The 19,624-nt window shown below is 40.8% G+C and overlaps 1 protein-coding gene across 1 annotated transcript in view; it reads left to right on the top strand.

The window, feature by feature from the left end:
- The window catches only part of etnk1 (ethanolamine kinase 1), a 67,555-nt gene that overhangs the window by 6,878 nt on the left and 41,053 nt on the right, over positions 1-19,624 (top strand). The window contains exon 2 of the mRNA XM_060903485.1: positions 10,973-11,232. Within this exon, the coding sequence (XP_060759468.1) occupies positions 10,973-11,232 (260 nt within the window). The remainder of the gene's footprint in view (positions 1-10,972; positions 11,233-19,624) is intronic.

Genomic DNA, 19,624 nt, shown 5'->3' with positions numbered 1-19,624 from the left:
ACAGAGCGCTAATAACCAGCAGCCCGTGCAGTACAGAGCGCTAATAACCAGCAGCCCGTGCAGTACAGAGCGCTAATAACCAGCAGTACAGAGCGCTAATAACCAGCAGTACAGAGCGCTAATAACCAGCAGTGCAGAGCGCTAATAACCAGCAGTGCAGAGCGCTAATAACCAGCAGTGCAGAGCGCTAATAACCAGCAGTACAGAGCGCTAATAACCAGCAGTACAGAGCGCTAATAACCAGCAGTACAGAGCGCTAATAACCAGCAGTACAGAGCGCTAATAACCAGCAGTACAGAGCGCTAATAACCAGCAGTACAGAGCGCTAATAACCAGCAGTACAGAGCGCTAATAACCAGCAGTACAGAGCGCTAATAACCAGCAGTGCAGAGCGCTAATAACCAGCAGTGCAGAGCGCTAATAACCAGCAGTACAGAGCGCTAATAACCAGCAGTACAGAGCGCTAATAACCAGCAGCCCGTGCAGTACAGAGCGCTAATAACCAGCAGTACAGAGCGCTAATAACCAGCAGTACAGAGCGCTAATAACCAGCAGTACAGAGCGCTAATAACCAGCAGTGCAGAGCGCTAATAACCAGCAGTACAGAGCGCTAATAACCAGCAGTACAGAGCGCTAATAACCAGCAGCCCGTGCAGTACAGAGCGCTAATAACCAGCAGTACAGAGCGCTAATAACCAGCAGTGCAGAGCGCTAATAACCAGCAGTACAGAGCGCTAATAACCAGCAGTACAGAGCGCTAATAACCAGCAGTGCAGAGCGCTAATAACCAGCAGCCCGTGCTGTGGCGGGAGCTGCAGCTGCGTCACTGCGAACCCGAGTCTCGGACCGGGCCGGAAATTCAGCGCCCGGGGTCGGACTGTCTCTCTGTGTCTGTCTGTCTCTGTGTCTGTGTCCAGCTGCAGGGGGGCAGTTAGAGTAGTGGGGGGTCACAGGGCCTTCATGTGTCGCCATAAGAAAATAAAAATCTTTCTAATTTCCGGCGCCTCGCTGAGAGTCTGTTTCACGCTGCGGATCCCGGGCCGAGCGGATCTCCACCTCATCCCTCACTCTCCGCTGAAAGCAGGTGATGGGATTTCCTTCAGAGGAGTATAACACTCCTGTCGCAGCTGCGTCCCATTTCCGTCAATTCCAACAAATCAGTGAATAAAAACAAAACTCCAAGGCAAGACACGACACCTCAACAGGCTCATTAGGATTATTAAACTAATTACGGCTAATATACTGCTGACCGTGTCTTCAGAAATGCCCATTTGCATGGGATGCAGGATACAGATTCATCCTCAGGCCAAATAAAACAATAACTGCAGCATTTCAGTGATGAACACTCAGAAGAGAAGCTCTTACAGGAGAGTGCGGCTCGAACCGCACTGCGTGAGCTCGAACCGCACTGCGTGAGCTCGAACCGCAGGGTTTGATCAGCAGTTAGGGTTCTAAACATCACCAAGCTGTCTGTTGCCACAGAGCAAGAACTCAACCTTCAGCTGCTCAGCTCAATGGATAAAAACACCTGTGAAATGAGTAAATGTCAAATATATTAGTTTAGTTTTAAGGAAAAACTTGTACAGGAATGAATTTGTCATTTTTTAGTGTAACGTAAATCCAGCAACCATCCACATTTTGCAAAATTCCTCTGTAATGGTGATCAGTGATTGGACGTTGAGGACCATCATGATCACTGATTGGTTGTTTGTTGGCGTTACACGCTGCAGGTCAAGCAAGCGAACCTGCTCTCTCACCACGTTTAACCAGCAGCCGCGACCTGACCTGGAGAACCGTCTCGAATCCAGGAACGTCGTTAATGCCAAGATCACACTAGATTCATCTCATCAAAGAGTTTTTCTTAAATAAAGCCACACTGTAAAAAATGACTTTTTTAAAGTTAGTGTGAGGGCTGCCTTAATTTTGAGTTCACTGAAATTAATACCGTAAGTTCACAACAATTTAACTTACTATGTGAATTTCAGTGAACTCAATTTTAAGACCGCCCTTGCACTAACTTTTTTTTAAGTTAAAACAACAAATAATTTTTTACAGTGCACTATCTGATTCTCAAAAGTCACCAAATCTCGTTAAAGTTTGTCAGATTGTCTTTATACTTAATTATACTGTATGCATTTGTTTTCATTATGATAACTTTGCTGTGTAGGTTGATTTGTGACCCATACCAAGCAGCTTGAAGAGTTTTTATAGCTTGAACACTGACTCTACACACACATGTATGTAGCACTCGGATATTTGTTTGGTAGAAATGTCTGGAAGCAAACGTTAACCGCAGATTTCATGCGTCAAATGATTAACTCGCGAGAACGGTCTCCATGGAAGCAAAACCAATTTTAAAGCACAAGACATCTGGCCTGAGCTTTTTGCAACATTCCACATTTTATTTTTAGCGTGAATAGACATTATCTCAGATTCCCCAAACAAAAGTTGCACAAATTATGCAGTCTAACATTCAGCTCAAGGATTTTGTAGCGTCTTCGATGGTATGCTGACGACAGCCATTTGATGATAAGTGTTGAATTTTGCAACAGAATCTAATCTAATCACTGACTCAGCGACAGGACAGACAGACAGGCGACAGGACAGACAGGCGAGACGTGTGTGTGGGAGAAGGCTGTAAAATTGTCCTTCGTGTGCATGAATGTGGCCGAGATAACCCGTCACACTGCTCTGAAAAGTGACATTGGTTAACATCGGATCATGTTGCAGGCGGGGCAAAAGCATCACATTTTCCACCTGGGGTTTAAAATGACATCAGTGACTGTGTTCTCTTTACAGGACATTAGTGACTCAGGCAGAATGTGGACAATTTCACATCCCAGAGAATTGTTATGGTACAGTCCAGCTATGTAAAATTAAATAATTTTTCACAGACTGCCAGGGTTTTATTGGCGTTATCAGATTTTCATTCAACATCGTTTAGCAAGATACAACACACTAAATGTTTATTAAATGCATAAACTTCAGACAGAGTGATATTTATTTTGACTGGCCTCCACGTTATAAATGTATTACTGCAGCGTTCTTTAATAGCAGCTCGAACAGCGGTGTAGCCGTAAATCAGTTTTATTTTATTAATACACTTGTTTGAATCCGGTATTGTTTCTATAGTAACGGCTCATTCACAGGAGCGTGGTGAAGTTTCCTGTAAGGAGAATGCGTTTATGTAAACAGCGATGGAAGGAGCCTCCAGTGTCAGCACTTTGTACCAGTCAGAGGGAAAGCCGTAGCTTTAAGTTTACACTTTGTGGTTTATTACTAACATGAAAAGCTGAAACACACTCCCTGGCCACTTTAATAGGAACGTGTTGTTGGTTCTAAGATCCCTGTTCTTGGCTGCAGGAGTGGAACCCAATGTGTTCTTCTGCTGTTGCATGCTGAGATGCTTTTCTGCTCACCACGGTTGTAAAGAGTGATTATATGAGTTACTATATCCTTCCTGGCAAAAAAGCTCGACCCAATCTGTCCATTCCCCTCTGACCCTCTCTTATCAACAAGGCGTTTGTTTCCACCCACAGAACTGTCGCTCACTCACTCAGTGTTTTTTGTTTTCTGCACCATTCTGTGTAAACTCTAGAGACTGTTGTGTGTGAAAACCCCAGGAGATCAGCAGCTTCTGAAATACTCAAACCAGTCCATCTGGCTCAAACCAACACCCATACCACAGTGAGAGAAAGTCACACTGTGAGATCACACTGTTTCCCGTTCTGATGTTTGAACATTGTGAGCATTAACTGAAGCTCCTGATTTGTATCTGTGGGATTTGATGCGTCGTGCTGCTGCTGGCGAGGGATCGGCTGATTACAGAACTGCAGAGAACAGCAGGGGGATGTAGGGGTGTTCCTAATAAAGTGGCCAGTGAGTGTAGATTAAAACAAAAGAACGACGGTTTAACGCTGCTGTAATGTAATTGATAACAGGAAATAGTGTTAAATGTAACTGTAAATTAATGGAAAAAACATGACGTTTGGTAACAGATTATAAATCAGTTAACAGGTTAAAACTCATTGGTGAATTGCTGTGGTGTAAAAGCAATAGAGCACTTTGTGAATTATTCTCCTGTAGCCCCATGCCCGTGTGTGTTATTCCTTACAGAATTTATTTGGAATTTCTTTTCCATTTCCTGGTCAGTGAATTTGAAACGGTGAGAAAAAAACAAAAAAACCCGACAATGTCAACGTCACAGAACATCACTGAGAAAGGTGAAGTCTGCGCTAATGAGTTATTATCATTATTATTGTTTCAATATTTTTGTCTGGACTTTTAATTCATGGTAATTTATAATGAAAGCTCACTTTAGTAATAACTGTAACACACTGATACGAGGAACTAGATACCGTCCGAGCTAAGAGTCTTTGTTAACTGTTAGACTGGTTGGATCTGCTGAGAGATCAGGGAGCTCGACAAGCTTGAAACATTTTTGAAGCTCTCAGGATTCCTCAGTTGTTCCTGTGGAGGAAGCGTTAAAGGTTTCATGTGACATTGTGTTGCAGCAGTGTTTCTCTTTATTTACAGGGTCCTTAAAAAGTCTTAAATACAACTTTTGGTTTTCAAGGCCTAAAAACGTCTTAAATTGTTTGGAATGACTGGAATTTTCGAAAGGGAGGTATTAAATTTAATATTGGACCGAACGAGTGAAACGTCTCCATCCGGTTTGGGGTATTTTTTTAACTGTAATTTTAAAAGTGAGCAGCGCACCTTTTGGGGGCGGCATTGGTTCTGTGCGTTCCGTACATCAGGAGCTAACGTTAGAAGGCTACTGGAGGCGGTGTGGTGCGGTGTGGTGGGTGGGGTGCGGTGTGGTGTGGTGGTGGGTGCGGTGTGGTGATTGGGGTGTGGTGGTTGGGGTGTGGTGGTGGGTGCGGTGTGGTGGTGGTTGGGGTGTGGTGGTGGGTGCGGTGTGGTGGTGGGTGTGGTGTGGTGGTTGTGGAGAGTGAGAGATGCGCGGGTAGCTACGCGGGCGCTAGAAAGCGTTGATAATTATGGGAAGATGTCTGTTTAATGACAAGTGGTTGGCGGATGACAAATACCCCCAAAATAAGGAGAAGAATTGTTTGCGATAAAAAGTGCTGGATCGCACAAATGTGCGTAAAGCCGGTACCGCAGCACTGGGGACACGCCCACTGGGAAACTGGCTTTTCACAGACACGAGGTGCGCGCGCGTTAGAGGTCAAGCGCTCCGGAGTGAAACGCAGGGGGGTTCGCGCATGCGCACAAGAGTCAGGTGGAAAATGGGACTTATAGGAAATACTACTAATAATAATGATTAGCATCATTTTTTACATAATTAACATTTTGTTTATTGTACTAAGTTAAATATAAATATATAAACAACCTTTATTTCAAAACTCAATTAAAAAGAACTCCAGAAAATACAAAAATTCTAAATATATACAATATAAATAATTTGTATAAAAAGTTTTTTTTAGTTTTATTACTTATAGTCTACAACAGTGTTTTTAATATAATAATAAGAATATTAACAACCACTAATAATAATTAGTAGTAATAGTAATTATTATTGATCATTAATCATTACTACTTATTAATCACTAATTCATAAGTACTAGGGATTATTAAATGTTATAAAATTAAGTTATTAAAAACTATTACAAAACTATTAAAAAGTAGTAATTGGTAGAATACAAACAAATACTCATAGATTATAGATAATTTTTTTTAACTAGGGAACACTGATATAAAATAACTGTACTACTAATAATAAACAATAATACTACTAGTAATACTTGTTGTTATTATTATTATTATTATTAGTAGTAGTAGTAGTAGTAGTACAATTGTTATCAATGTTCACTATTAAAAACAAATTATCTATAATCCATGAATAATTGTTTGTATCACTACTACTAATAATAATTACTACTTTTTAATAAGAATTTTAACTAATCTTATAACTCAATTTTATAGCATTTTAATAATCACTGCTTATTAGTATAATTAAGTAGTAGTTGATAATAATAATTACTACTTATTAATTATTAGATTACATTTTGATGATCACTGCTTATTAATTAAGTAGTAATTGATAATACTGAATTATAATAATTGCTACTCTATTAGTTATTAATTAATATAGCTAATAAGTAGTGATTTATTAAAATGTTATAAAATTGAGTTAATTTTTTTATTATTAAAAAAGTAGTTATTATTCATCTCATCTCATTATCTCTAGCCGCTTTATCCTGTTCTACAGGGTCGCAGGCGAGCTGGATCCTATCCCAGCTGACTACGGGCGAAAGGCAGGGTTCACCCTGGACAAGTCGCCAGGTCATCACAGGGCTGACACATAGACACAGACAACCATTCACACTCACATTCACACCTACAGTCAATTTAGAGTCACCAGTTAACCTAACCTGCATGTCTTTGGACTGTGGGGGAAACCGGAGCACCCGGAGGAAACCCACGCGGACACGGGGAGAACATGCAAACTCCTCACAGAAAGGCCCTCGCCGGCCACGGGGCTCGAACCCAGGACCTTCTTGCTGTGAGGCGACAGCGCTAACCACTACACCACTGTGCCACCCCGTAGTTATTATTATTATTAGTAGTAGTACAATTATTCATGGATTATAGATAATAATTAATGATTATTTTTGAATAATGAACATTGATATAACAGTAGCACTGATGATAATTAGTTTAGTTATTACAACACATTGATTAATATTGATAATGGTTATGAAAGGTGACAGTAGTTTTTGTGTGTTTAATGTAACGCTCTGATGATTGTATGACTGCATAAACAGGTTTACGCTGTTCCCTGCTATAATGCAGAAGATACTCGAGAACTTCCTCAGCCAGCTGTATACTGTACCACACGCACACTGATTTTGCTGTCGGGCACAAAATCACACATCATCAAAGATAACCTTTGGGGATTGAAATAATGCCGGCTGAGGTTGTTCAGCTGGTTCTACTTGCCGTTTATTGTTTTGGTTTTTGAAATGATTCCTGGTGTTTCTCCAGTAAACTCCAGTCTTCTCCTCGCTGCTACAGTAGTTCTGCAGCCCAGAACACACGGCTTTGCTTCAGCTGTTTGCTGTCTAACCGCTGCCATTGTGTGCATTCTTCTTAAAGTTAGTAAAAAAACTATTGCAGAAAACAGTTTTAAGTCGTCGTATTTATCATTTTCTTTGTCAAGGTGCAGTCTTAATTTTTCCATTTAGAGGTCTTGAAAAGGTCTTAAAAGTCTTTAAATTTGTATTTGAAAAATGTGCAGATACCCTGATTTAATTTTTCTAAAAAGAAAAGTACTTGTAATGTAGAAAAAAAAACACTAAATGCACAAAATAAAATATTTTACATATTTGCTTATATATAGTATACTATATAATTAATTTAAATGCAATAAATATAATTATATGATTAAATATAAAACTTTTCTTATTTAAATTCTATTATTTGATAGAATAAATTAAATAAAATAATTATTTGATAAATACAAAAATTAAAAGAATATAATTATATATTTTTTGTATTTACTAAATTATTTAATTTAGTAAATACAATAAATATATAAAATAGTAAAATTAATTAAATTAAATAATTATTAAAAATTTTATTTTACAATTATAAATTATTTTATGATTTAATATTTTTATTTTGTTTAAGATATTAAATAAAATAATTATTTGGTAAACAAAATATTATTTGTATTTCCCAAAAATTATTTAATTTCTTAAATAAAGATATAAAATAATAAATTAAATAAATTTTTTTGCAATTTTATTTTTTTTTTATAAAATTCTATTTTTATAATTATAAAATTTTTATTTTAGAATTATAATTTATTTTATGATTTTATATTTTTATTTTATTTAATAAATTCAATGAAATAACTATTTGGGAAACCAGAAATGATATAATTATATATATTTTTGTATTTACAAAATAATTATTTTATTTGCTTTATTTTACCAAATAATATATTTTAAATAAAAAACTTCTTCTATTGATTATAATAAACTACTTGTGATATAGAAGCAACACTTAATGCAGATAAATGACAGTATTTTAAGCCGATTTATATAAATGTTTTAGGAGATCCAGCATAAGAACTGATATAAATAGATCCATTTATTGGAAATAGTTTATTTTTGTGTGTTTGTCTTTCTGAGGAATGTCACATGAACCCAGCTTCTTATATTTTAGTTTGCGTGGTGACGAGTTGGTGCTCTAACACACAACATTTTAAAGTTAATTCCCTTTTTCTTTGACGAGGGTGACCTGAGCCGATCGGAATGATGTTGTTTTGGTAAACGATGTAAATGAGGGATTATTTATAGAGGGTTTATTATTCCGTGATGGGAGCAGCCTGAGTTGAAAACTCCCGACACTCCAGGCGAAGGACGTCTGCATGCTGTGTGAGAGCAGCTTATTTCCCTTTAATTTGGAAGACAAACACGGGTCAGTCATTCGAGTTCAGTTCATGCTGTTCCGGTTTCTGCTGGTTTTATTGTCCTGACTTCTAGAGCGCCATGGAGACCAGACACTTCTCTCTCCAACCGCGTTCTGGCCAAACTGGTTTGAGTCTCGGTGTCACCGTGGCTACATTTTTCTTTCAGGGGTCTTAAATAAGCTCCAGGGTTTCAGACATGGTGAGACTTGAAGAGACGCTGAGTATGAGTAGATCTTTAAACCATGTTCACACACTCGTCACGCTTACCTAGCAAAGGCATATAGCATGAAAAATAAATGCAAAATAACGCTGGATCTGTCTGCAAAATAAAATAAAGAGAGCTGTGTTAATGAAGTTACTCGGTTATTTCTCTTCAACATAAAGCCATGTTTTGTTCCCAAACAACAGGGACAGCAGGCAGGGACCGTCCTGTCTCCCAGTGGACGTTAAGGAGGCAGTGACATCACATGCTTGTGTATCCAATGTGCACAGGAGGCGTAGCACACCTCAGTCTCTCTCTCTCTCTCTCTCTCCCACGAGGAAACCAAGCGAGCTGCTCGGTCAGCACATACCAAACCAACCCTTGTACAAAAATAAAATTCCTGCCATTCCGCTTGCCATCACAGAATCACCTGATGTTTAGAGATGGGAATTTTCCAGGTCCATTTTAGAGCAGGGGACAATGAGGGTTTGTATGTATGACTCAATATCCATCAAAGACGGAGATAATCACACGATTGACGGAGCAAATACAACAGCGCGGGTGGAGTGACACAACAACAGACATGAATAGATAACTAGATACCGCTTTCCTTCTTCATGGCAGTGCTGCTGGACAAACACTGGCAACAGATGAACGCTTCATGACTGTTTTTTTTTTTTTTTTTAAGCAAGGCCAAACTAAGTGAAGCAAGCAAATAAACACACGCACGCACACACACACACACACGCGCGCGCACACACACACACACACACACACACACACACACACACACACACATCACATGTCAGTCAGGTCGGTTTGTTCGTGTGAAACCGCAGCGCAGTTCAAACCAAACCACGCAAAATAAGTCCAAACCCATAAACTAACACACAGTCTGTCTTTTTAAACCTAATTTGAGTTACATTTCCTGAGACACCAGCTGTACAGATACGACATGCAGTGAAACAACTTTCAGTCCCAACAATTTAACAGTGACTAAAGTTTAAATTTATATCATAATTGTATTTTTTTTTTCTTGACCTTCAACACTTCACTTCCTGGAACATTTTCATAAATCCTTCATAATGAAGAAATGGCATAGTTACAGATTTAAAAAAAAAGCCTTCATGGATCTGTTGATGATTAAAAAGTGCACTTATGTCACTTTTAGATGGCAGAAAGAGAAAAGGAGAAGTGTTGCGGTGAGGAATCAGTAAAACATGAACAAGTGAAACAAGCAGGAACAATAACTCGCTTTATTACTGACCTGGATTAAATTTAAAGTTTTTCTTCGAGCTTGTCTTGTTAGGATTATGCGATATCGATATACAATCGAGTACGATGTAGACAGATCTGCAAATTTTAATTTCTTCCTCAGCGCATTGATATCTGAGCTCCGTATCAATGCGCTGCCGAAGCGCGCAGAAGGTGTTAGTACGCCTGTCATTATAGTGCGCACTTTCCATAGCATAGAAAACCGCTACGTTTCAATTTGTGTAACTGAACTTGTTTCATATCACTGCTCATATAAACCTATGTAAACAGGAAAAACGCGGAAGAGTTTGGTCGCATCTAACTACAGCCCCAAAAAATACCATTGGCCATGCTGAGCCTAGCTACATTGCTAACAGGAGTGACAGCGCGTCTGACTGACTGGGAGGTCGCGCAAAGTTCGGAGAGGTACGGAGCAGCTCGTCTCAATTCAGATAAGAGCATATTTCATTATGGAAGTACGGTGGACTGTTCCTTTAACACAGTATGGGAAATTTACTGTTTTTAAAAATCTTCAAGAGCCTTTATGGAATACGATGCTAGTTTATGACACATCATAACAGTGGTAGAAGCTAGGTGTGGGCAATATGACCAAAAAAATCATCTCATGATACTTCTAGACATTCTGTGATACACAATAGAAATCTCCTAAGAATCTGCCAAAAAAATTGAATAATGCATTTGTTTATTTAATCTACACATGCACTACAATACAACATTTTAACATCAGTCACAGTTTGAAACCATGAATTATTGTAAAAAGACACGATAGCATCTCAGAAAAGAGGATTCTGACACACTTTATCATGATATCTGTATTATCACCCAGTACCAACATCGACACAGTGCGCTGATTCATCCTGGATTTGTCAATATCAATATCATTTAGTATTACATAATACTTTTTGGTCATATTACTCCATTCCTCTCATTCCTCTTTCATGCGCATGATGAAACACTTCAGCGATGATGGGGAATAATTTATATCGACCTCCTGAATGATAAGATCAGTGTCACATGAGTCATCACTTTTTTTCTTCTCCCTGTTTTGGCAGACTTTCACAGATGGCATTACCAACAAGCTGATTGGCTGCTATGTGGGTGGGGCAATGGAGGACGTGGTGTTGGTGCGTATCTATGGCAACAAAACGGAGCTTTTCGTAGACCGTGACAACGAGGTGAAAAGCTTTCGAGTGCTGCAGGCACACCGCTGCGCCCCCCGTCTTTACTGCACCTTTAACAACGGCCTCTGCTATGAGTTCCTGGAGGGCACGGCCCTGGAGCCTGAGCACATCCGCAACCCTGCCATTTTCAGGTGAGGAGCTGGCAACGTGTGCAGCAGAAGCTCTGTGGATGACTGACTACAGTTTTGCATGTTTGCCACTCAGGTTTTCTGCCTGGTATGAGCTTTGTGCTTGTTTCCTGTTTGTGCTAAAGCCGTGGCCTTCTTTGTAACGTGATCCTTCTGCTTCGTGACCTTGCCAAGCCCCTAGCTTCAACCCTCCCCCTTCTACCATCCCACTTCCTCCCCTGGCCTCATAGATATGACGAAATGCTTCATGTCTTGCCAAAGCTGTCTGTGGCATCTTTCCATCTTGTGTGTATTCACAGCCTGCCCTTAAAAACCTTGCACACTTTAGCTGTACATTAACGTCACCATACTAGCACACACGTGCAAGAAATATGCTTGTGAGGGTGTGTGCATACTCCCAACAGCACAGCCAATTACATTGAACCATTTATTAAAACACTGAAAAAATGAATCATGGATGAAAATCTTTAATTTATTTGGTTCTTCTCAACTGGAAAAAAAAGTTATACACTCACTGGCCACTTTATTAGGAACACCCCTACATCCCCCTGCTGTTCTCTGCAGTTCTGTAATCAGCCGATCCCTCGCCAGCAGCAGCACGACGCATCAAATCCCACAGATACAAATCAGGAGCTCCAGTTAACGTTCACAATGTTCAAACATCAGAACGGGAAACAGTGTGATCTCACAGTGTGACTTTCTCTCACTGTGGTCTGGGTGTTGGTTTGATCCAGATGGACTGGTTTGAGTATTTCAGAAGCTGCTGATCTCCTGGGGTTTTCACACACAACAGTCTCTAGAGTTTACACAGAATGGTGCAGAAAACAAACAACACTGAGTGAGTGAGCGACAGTTCTGTGGGTGGAAACAAACGCCGTGTTGATAAGAGAGGGTCAGAGGGAAATGGACAGATTGGGTCGAGCTTTTTTTGCCAGGAAGGATATAGTAACTCATATAATCACTCTTTACAACCGTGGTGAGCAGAAAAGCACACTCAAAAAAATAACTTGCTCAGTGATTGTAATAAAATTATGGAAAGTATTTCCACCCAAGTAAAATGCATTAACTTAACCAGAAACAATTTTGTTGAGTAACCTAAATGTCAACCGTTACATGTTAGACTTGGGTTCATGTAACAAACACCCATGTTGGTTTTTTTGAGTGCATGTCAGCATGAAACAGCAGAAGAACACATTGGGTTCCACTCCTGCAGCCAAGAACAGGGATCTTAGATCCAACAACACGTTCCTATTAAAGTGGACATTTGCAGTTGTGAAAAACTGAAACGTTACCAACAAAAAGGTTTCTGTTGTTGTTTCCAGTGTACAATATGTATGTGCTTGTTAAATAAGCAGTAGATTTGTCTTATTGCTTAAAGAATTCCTTTGTAAATCTGTTTCTATGATAGGTGTTGCACAAAAACAAATATTAAATAATTAATACAAGGTGACAAAAATGAACTTCTAAATCTCTCATCTCATTATCTGTAGCCGCTTTATCCTGTTCTACAGGGTCGCAGGCAAGCTGGAGCCTATCCCAGCTGACTACGGGCGAAAGGCGGGGTTCACCCTGGACAAGTCGCCAGGTCATCACAGGGCTGACACATAGACACAGACAACCATTCACACTCACATTCACACCTACGCTCAATTTAGAGTCACCAGTTAACCTAACCTGCATGTCTTTGGACTGTGGGGGAAACCGGAGCACCCGGAGGAAACCCACGCGGACACGGGGAGAACATGCAAACTCCACACAGAAAGGCCCTCGCCGGCCACGGGGCTCGAACCCAGGACCTTCTTGCTGTGAGGCGACAGCGCTAACCACTACACCACCGTGCCACCCTGAGGAAAATATAAACTTAAATAAATGTACATAAAAATACATTATTGTGTTTACATATTTAGTCAATATTTATGTTATACAACCTTACAGCTGAGAGAGAGAGCAGAGCTTTATTCCTGCCTTACTAGCCACATATAGGGAGGGAAAGTGAAACACAGCGCCCCTAGTGGTAGCGTTCCTAAACCGAGAGCCAGACTACTGAAAATCCCATAGACCCGATTTAAAAAAAAAAAAATCCCACGAAGTTCTGACGTGGAACTTGTACACCCCCAAAAATATGTTGTATATGTTGGGATTATCTACTAAGTGTGAAAGTATCAGGTGAAATTTCGCTGTCTTTTAAAAGATCGAAATTGCACCTAACCTGTCGGAAACGGACGACAACCAAACTGTCTATCAGAGTCGCTCAGATTCCGTCAGCAGTAGCTTGATAAGTTTTGTTCTTCATACTCGCCCTTCCGAGTGCTGACAGCTCTCCCTGTGAATAGCGGCAGTTGACTACATGCGCCGATCTGTAATGGTTATCCCCACGAGGGATGCATTTCTTATTGGTACAGAAATACTCCGCCAACCACGCGATACAAATGGGCATGTTGATGTAGGCTACTCGCCGCCGCTACCTGCTGCAGATTTGGAAAGGCGCTAGACTTGCGGTGACGCCACACACGCGACGTCGGGTCCGTGTAGTCTTTGATCAGCTTATTAAAAAACATTCAAAACAACTCAAATCGGTGGAAAAAATAAAGTATGATCACCAGGATCGATAGAGCTGCCCGACACGCACAACATATGGAAGCCATTGTCTTAACTTTGAAGTGTAACCCGAAATGTAATTTTTTTGAAAAGATATGCCCATTCATTTTGCCGTAGAGGTTGGAGGTTATTCTTTATACATTTTATCATCCTGAACCGGGGCCTGAGGATCTACATGAGCTCAACCTTTCTTTGCAAGAGTCAACCAAGACGGCTTGTTTTATTCTCGTCGGAGACTTCAATCTTCGTTCTGTCATCTGGTCTTCGGATGAATCTACCCCAGCAAACACGGGCGTATCTTCAGTAGACGAGGCGTTTCGTACTCTTATGGAGGATAATTTCTTTCGTCAATTCATTCAGGGACCAACTCACATAGCGGGAAACAAATTAGATCTGTTGCTGTGTAACTTTCCGGAGGTTATTGAAGATGTAACAACATACACTCCAGCTGAAAGCGGATTTCCCTCGGATCACTATCTGATAGAGTTTGTCATAAGACTAAAATTTGCACGATCTAAAACTGTGCGCCGTAAGACGTACGACTACAGTAAAGCCGATTTTGATGATCTCAGAAGACGCCTGGAACTGGTCTCACTTGAATTCTCTGTATCGGACGATGTCGATAATTCCTGGACTCAGTGGAAAGATTTGTTTCTAGCTGCGGTAGAAGAGTGTGTGCCAGTTAAAATCATACGTGATACAAACACTCCGCCTTGGATTGACGGTGAGGTCAGGCATCTTATGCGGAAGAAATATCAAGCGCTAAAAACTTTAGGAAAAACAAAACGTCCGAACGTAAACAAACTTCGAAATATTAGCAACGATCTCAAGACCCTAGTTAAATGTAAACATTGTGAGTATTTGGCGAGGATTGAAGGATCTCTTGGGGACAACCCAAAACTGTTTTGGAGCGATCACAAAGCAATTCTGCACCATCGCTCAAATACAGACGCTGTGATTTACTCACAACGGTCAAAGCACTAGTAAGCCCGCGGATAAAGCGGAAATATTTAACAACTGTTTCTGTTCCGTTTTCACTTCTCCCAGCTCAGACAAGGCGTTTTGTGGTTATTCATGTCCCTTGAGATCAGATGAAAAAATATCTGAAATAACGCTAACCGTTGACGAAGTGCATGACTGTCTATCAAATCTAGATGTAACAAAAGCCACCGGTCCCGATGGAATTCCTGCTCGTATTCTAAAGGAGTGTAGCTCACAAATAGCTCCAAGTCTTTGTGATTTATTTAATCGCTCCTTAAAAACTGGGCGCTTTCCTTCAAACTGGAAATGTGCCGACGTCACTCCTGTTCACAAGAAGGACTCAAAGGAGCCTGCTGCAAATTATAGCCCTATCTCTTTGCTTCCAGTTGTAAGTAAAGTTTTGGAGCGCTGTGTTTGCAACAGACTTTATGATCACATCTTGCGACTAATAACATCACTCCAGCATGGCTTTGTGTGCAGTCGCTCGTGCGTCACACAACTTCTGTCCGTACTTCACAAAATCGGTGAAGCTCTAGATAAAAACAAACAATCGGACATTTTATATCTGGACTTCGCAAAAGCTTTTGACTGTGTCGACCATACCATCCTGGTTGAAAAGCTGAAATGGTACGGTATCGATGGGTGTCTGCTAGAGTGGTTTCGAGATTATCTTGGGGGAAGAACACAGAGTGGTAATTGACGGCATGGTTTCTAAGTCTCTGCCCGTGACCTCCGGTGTGCCTCAGGGCAGCCTGGTCGGTCCTGTGCTTTTCATTATTTTTATCAACGATCTTCCTGAGAGGCGGCACGGTGGTGTAGTGGTCATCACTATCGCCTCACAGCAAGAAGGTCTGGGTTCGAGCCCCGGGGCCGGCGAGGGCCTTTCTGTGCGGAGTTTGCATGTTCTCCCCGTGTCCGCGTGGGTTTCCTCCGGGTGCTCCGGTTTCCCCCACAGTCCAAAGACATGCAGGTTAGGTTAACTGGTGACTCTAAATTGAGCGTAGGTGTGAATGTGAGTGTGAATGGTTGTCTGTGTCTATGTGTCAGCCCTGTGATGACCTGGCGACTTGTCCAGGGTGAACCCCGCCTTTCGCCCATAGTCAGCTGGGATAGGATCCAGCTCGCCTGCAACCCTGTAGAACAGGATAAAGCGGCTACAGATAATGAGATGAGATGAATGAGATCTTCCTGAGGTCATGGATAAAGAAACTGGAGTCGCTTTATATGCAGATGACACAAAATTTTTTCGCACTATCTTGACATCCGAAGACAGCGAGCAATTACAGTGTGATCTAGCTAATGCCGAGGGGTGGAGTCGTGAATTGAACATGCAGTATAATGCCAACAAGTGCAAAATATTGACCGTTACGTGGAAAAAAAACCTCCAATCATTCATGACTACCACCTGGGCAGTACGTGCCTTCAACGAGTTGATGAAGAAAAAGACCTGGGCGTGGTTATTTCAAGTAATTTAAAATGGGTTTCGCGCGTCTGCTCAATAGTCAACAAGGCTAACCGGATGCTTGGCTTTTTAAAAAGATCCTGTCCCTTGCTGACGGAAATTCAAGTGAGGAGGACTTTATATTTGTCGCTCGTTAAGTCACAGCTCTGTTATGCGTCTGAAGTATGGTCCCCTGCTAGTGTCAACCTTAGAAGCCTGTTGGAGAGTCCAACGACGTGCAACGCGCTGGATACTACAACAGCGTATTGGGGATGCTACTTACACAGACAGGCTCAGAAGCCTGCACTTGCTTCCTCTGACTTATGATAGGGAGATTAGAGACTTAGGCCCCGTCCACACGTAGCCGGGTATCTGCTAAATCAAAGAGATTTTTCTACGTTTTGGCCTGTCATCCACATGAAAACACATCAAAAACGAATATTTAAAAAAACTCCGGGCAAAGTGAAGATTTTTGAAAACTCCGTGTATGCCTTTTCGTGTAGACAGAGATAACCGGAGGTTTGCGTTTTAGAACGTCACAATCTGCGCCAAAAAAATGACAACAAATCTGCCCTGATGTCAAACGTGCGACCTTTGTTTACTGCAGAAGCCAGATTAAGCATGGACTTAAGCTAGCCGCACACCACGGCGATCCACGCGGTACCAAACCGACCCATTTCCGAGCCGACTCCCGACAGGGCACGCACATATCCCCCGACTGCTGACGAGTGCAGTCACGATTGAAGCGACACGTGAAAACTTAATAGCTTTGTGATTGGCTATTGGATATAGTTACTGTTAAATCCAACACTTGAAGATGCTACAGGCTGAATTACAAATGACACAACATGGAATATGTAGCGCACTATCTAGGCTGCATGAGCTATTATTCCCAACCTTAAATAGTGCACTTATATAGGGGAGTTAAAGCGATTTGGAATTCAGCCACACAACTTGAGCAGAGTGGCTTTCCAGCCCACTGTGTCTATGGATAAAGCTTCAGTCTATGGAATTACAGTATATACCTGCATTAGGTGCTACCAACACGTATTTCTCGCGCTAGAAATTGTGTTTAATGATGTCACGTGTTATATGCGAAAGATATGATTGGCTATTGCTCGCGACTCTCGCCGATCAGTCTGGCTCCCGATTAGTTTTTCGAATCGGCTGTGAGATGAGTCGGTACCATCGAAAACTAGTCTTTACGCCTGACTCGCGACTTCAGTTGGCTCGGTACGCTGAAAATCGGCGTAGTGTGCGGCTAGCTAAAGAGTAATGGATCGGAGTAGTGCCTTGAAAGCGTTAATTATTGTGCAGGTGCTATTTACATGTTTCATTTTAGAAGCCCAACTACTGCTCCAAGAGCACAGGCGATGTGATTAGGGGGGAGGATTTGGGGAAATAACCATCTACAGGTTTGGAATGCTTATGAATGTGATTGAAAACGCAGATGTTCGGTTATGTGTGGAAGGGATTTTTTTTGAAGACGAGGTGGTGTGGATAAAACATTTTTATAAACGGAGAGGGGGAAAATGTTCGTTTTTAAAAATACCCGGCTACGTGTGTACATGGCATTAGTCTTTGTGTATAAATGCATTAATGGCCAAACAGATTTGAACATAAACCACTATGTGTCTTTTGTAACTCGTGACCGGTCTCGGGCCCAAAATCCGAAATTAATTTTAAAACCTGCACATTGCAGAACCTCAACTTATCAGGCCTCATTCTTCAATAGGATTGTTAAACCATGGAACTATGTATGTAAATATTTTTCCCCAGATAAATTCCGTAGCCTCCCCATTTTCAGATTATCCCTGTTAGAGCTGTACTTTGAATTACTGACGTCCACCTATAATACGGACTTTTCATGTACTTGGTCTGTGTACTGTGACTGTGGTTGCCACAGATCAATTTAGTCCAATTTTAATTGTATGATTTTTCTTTTTTATATCTTTGGGGAAACGCCTCGCATGGGTCGCCCGTTCGCGTTCTCCCCTTTGGGCTGACTTACTTTTTTTTTAACGTTTATTTTGTAACAGTCCAATAAAGTTGGTAGAAAAGGAACGCATCCAGTAGGGGGCGATGAGATTACTTTCCCTCCCTATAGCTAGAGACTACTAGTCATAGTTTGTATATCACTTATGAATGAGTTTAAAATCCTCTCAGAAATCCTGTCATGTTAGCACCAGATAGCTAGCTAGTACAATAGGAAATATTACAGCTATCTGCAAATGAGATTTCTTTCAGATATTATGTGGCTTGTTGGCTGGGATTAGCTGTGAATATACAATTATAAATAGACTTGCATTTTATCTTAATTGTTATTGTAAAATGTTAGCTTAAGTTATTCATCTAGCTAGTACAAGCGGTATAGTTCCTTTATGAATAAGACTTAAAAATCTTCTCAGAAATCCTGTCAGGTTAGTTCCTGTTAGCTAGATGGCTAACCATAGCAGTGAGAAGTACATTAATTTATTAATATTTAAAAATCTTCTCAGAAAATCCTGTCAGGTTAGCTCATTCGCTTATTGGCTAATGTTGATGGTAAACATTATAAACATCTAATGATATACAGGTCCTTCTCAAAAAATTAGCATATTGTGAAAAAGTTCAATATTTTCCATCAGTTATTTAAGAAAGTGAAAATGTTATACATTATAGACTCATTACACATAAACTAAAATGTTTCAAGCATTTTTTTCTATTTTAATTTTAATCAGTATGGCATACAGTACAACAACATAAAAAACCCATCTCAAAGTATTAGAATATTTCATCTCGAGTTTGAGTAAAACAGTATGAACACAGTGTATCTCTCGAGCTAGTTCAGTACACACAACCACAATCATGGGGAAGACTGCTGACTTGACTGTTGTCCAGAAGATGATCACTGATGCCCTCCACAAGGAGGGTAAGCCACAAAAGGTCATTGCTGAAAAGGGTGGCTGGAAAAGGTGCACAAGCAACAGGGATGGCCGCAGTCTTGAGAGGATTGTCAAGAAAAGTTGATTCAAGAACTTGGGAGAGCTTCACAAGGAGTGGACTGAGGCTGGGGTCAGTGTATCAAGACCCATCACAAACAGACATCTTCAAGAAAGGGGATACAACTTTCACATTCCTAATATCAAGCTACTCCTGAGCCAGAGACAATGTCAGAAGTGTCTTATCTGGGCTAAGGAGAGAAAGAAATGGAGTGTTGCTCAGTGGTCCAAAGTCCTCTTTTCAGATGAAAGTACATTTTGCATTTAATTTGGAAATCACGGTTCTGGAGTCTGGAGGAAGAGTGGAGAGGCACAGAATCCAAGGTGTTTGAAGCCCAGTGTGAAGTTTCCACAGTCTGTGATGATTTGGGGTGCCATGTCAGCTGCTGGTGTT

The sequence above is a fragment of the Neoarius graeffei genome, chromosome 21 (assembly GCF_027579695.1).
Source record: "Neoarius graeffei isolate fNeoGra1 chromosome 21, fNeoGra1.pri, whole genome shotgun sequence".
In the NCBI taxonomy this organism is placed as follows: Eukaryota; Metazoa; Chordata; class Actinopteri; order Siluriformes; family Ariidae; genus Neoarius; species Neoarius graeffei.
This window is presented reverse-complemented; position numbering and strand designations above follow the sequence as displayed.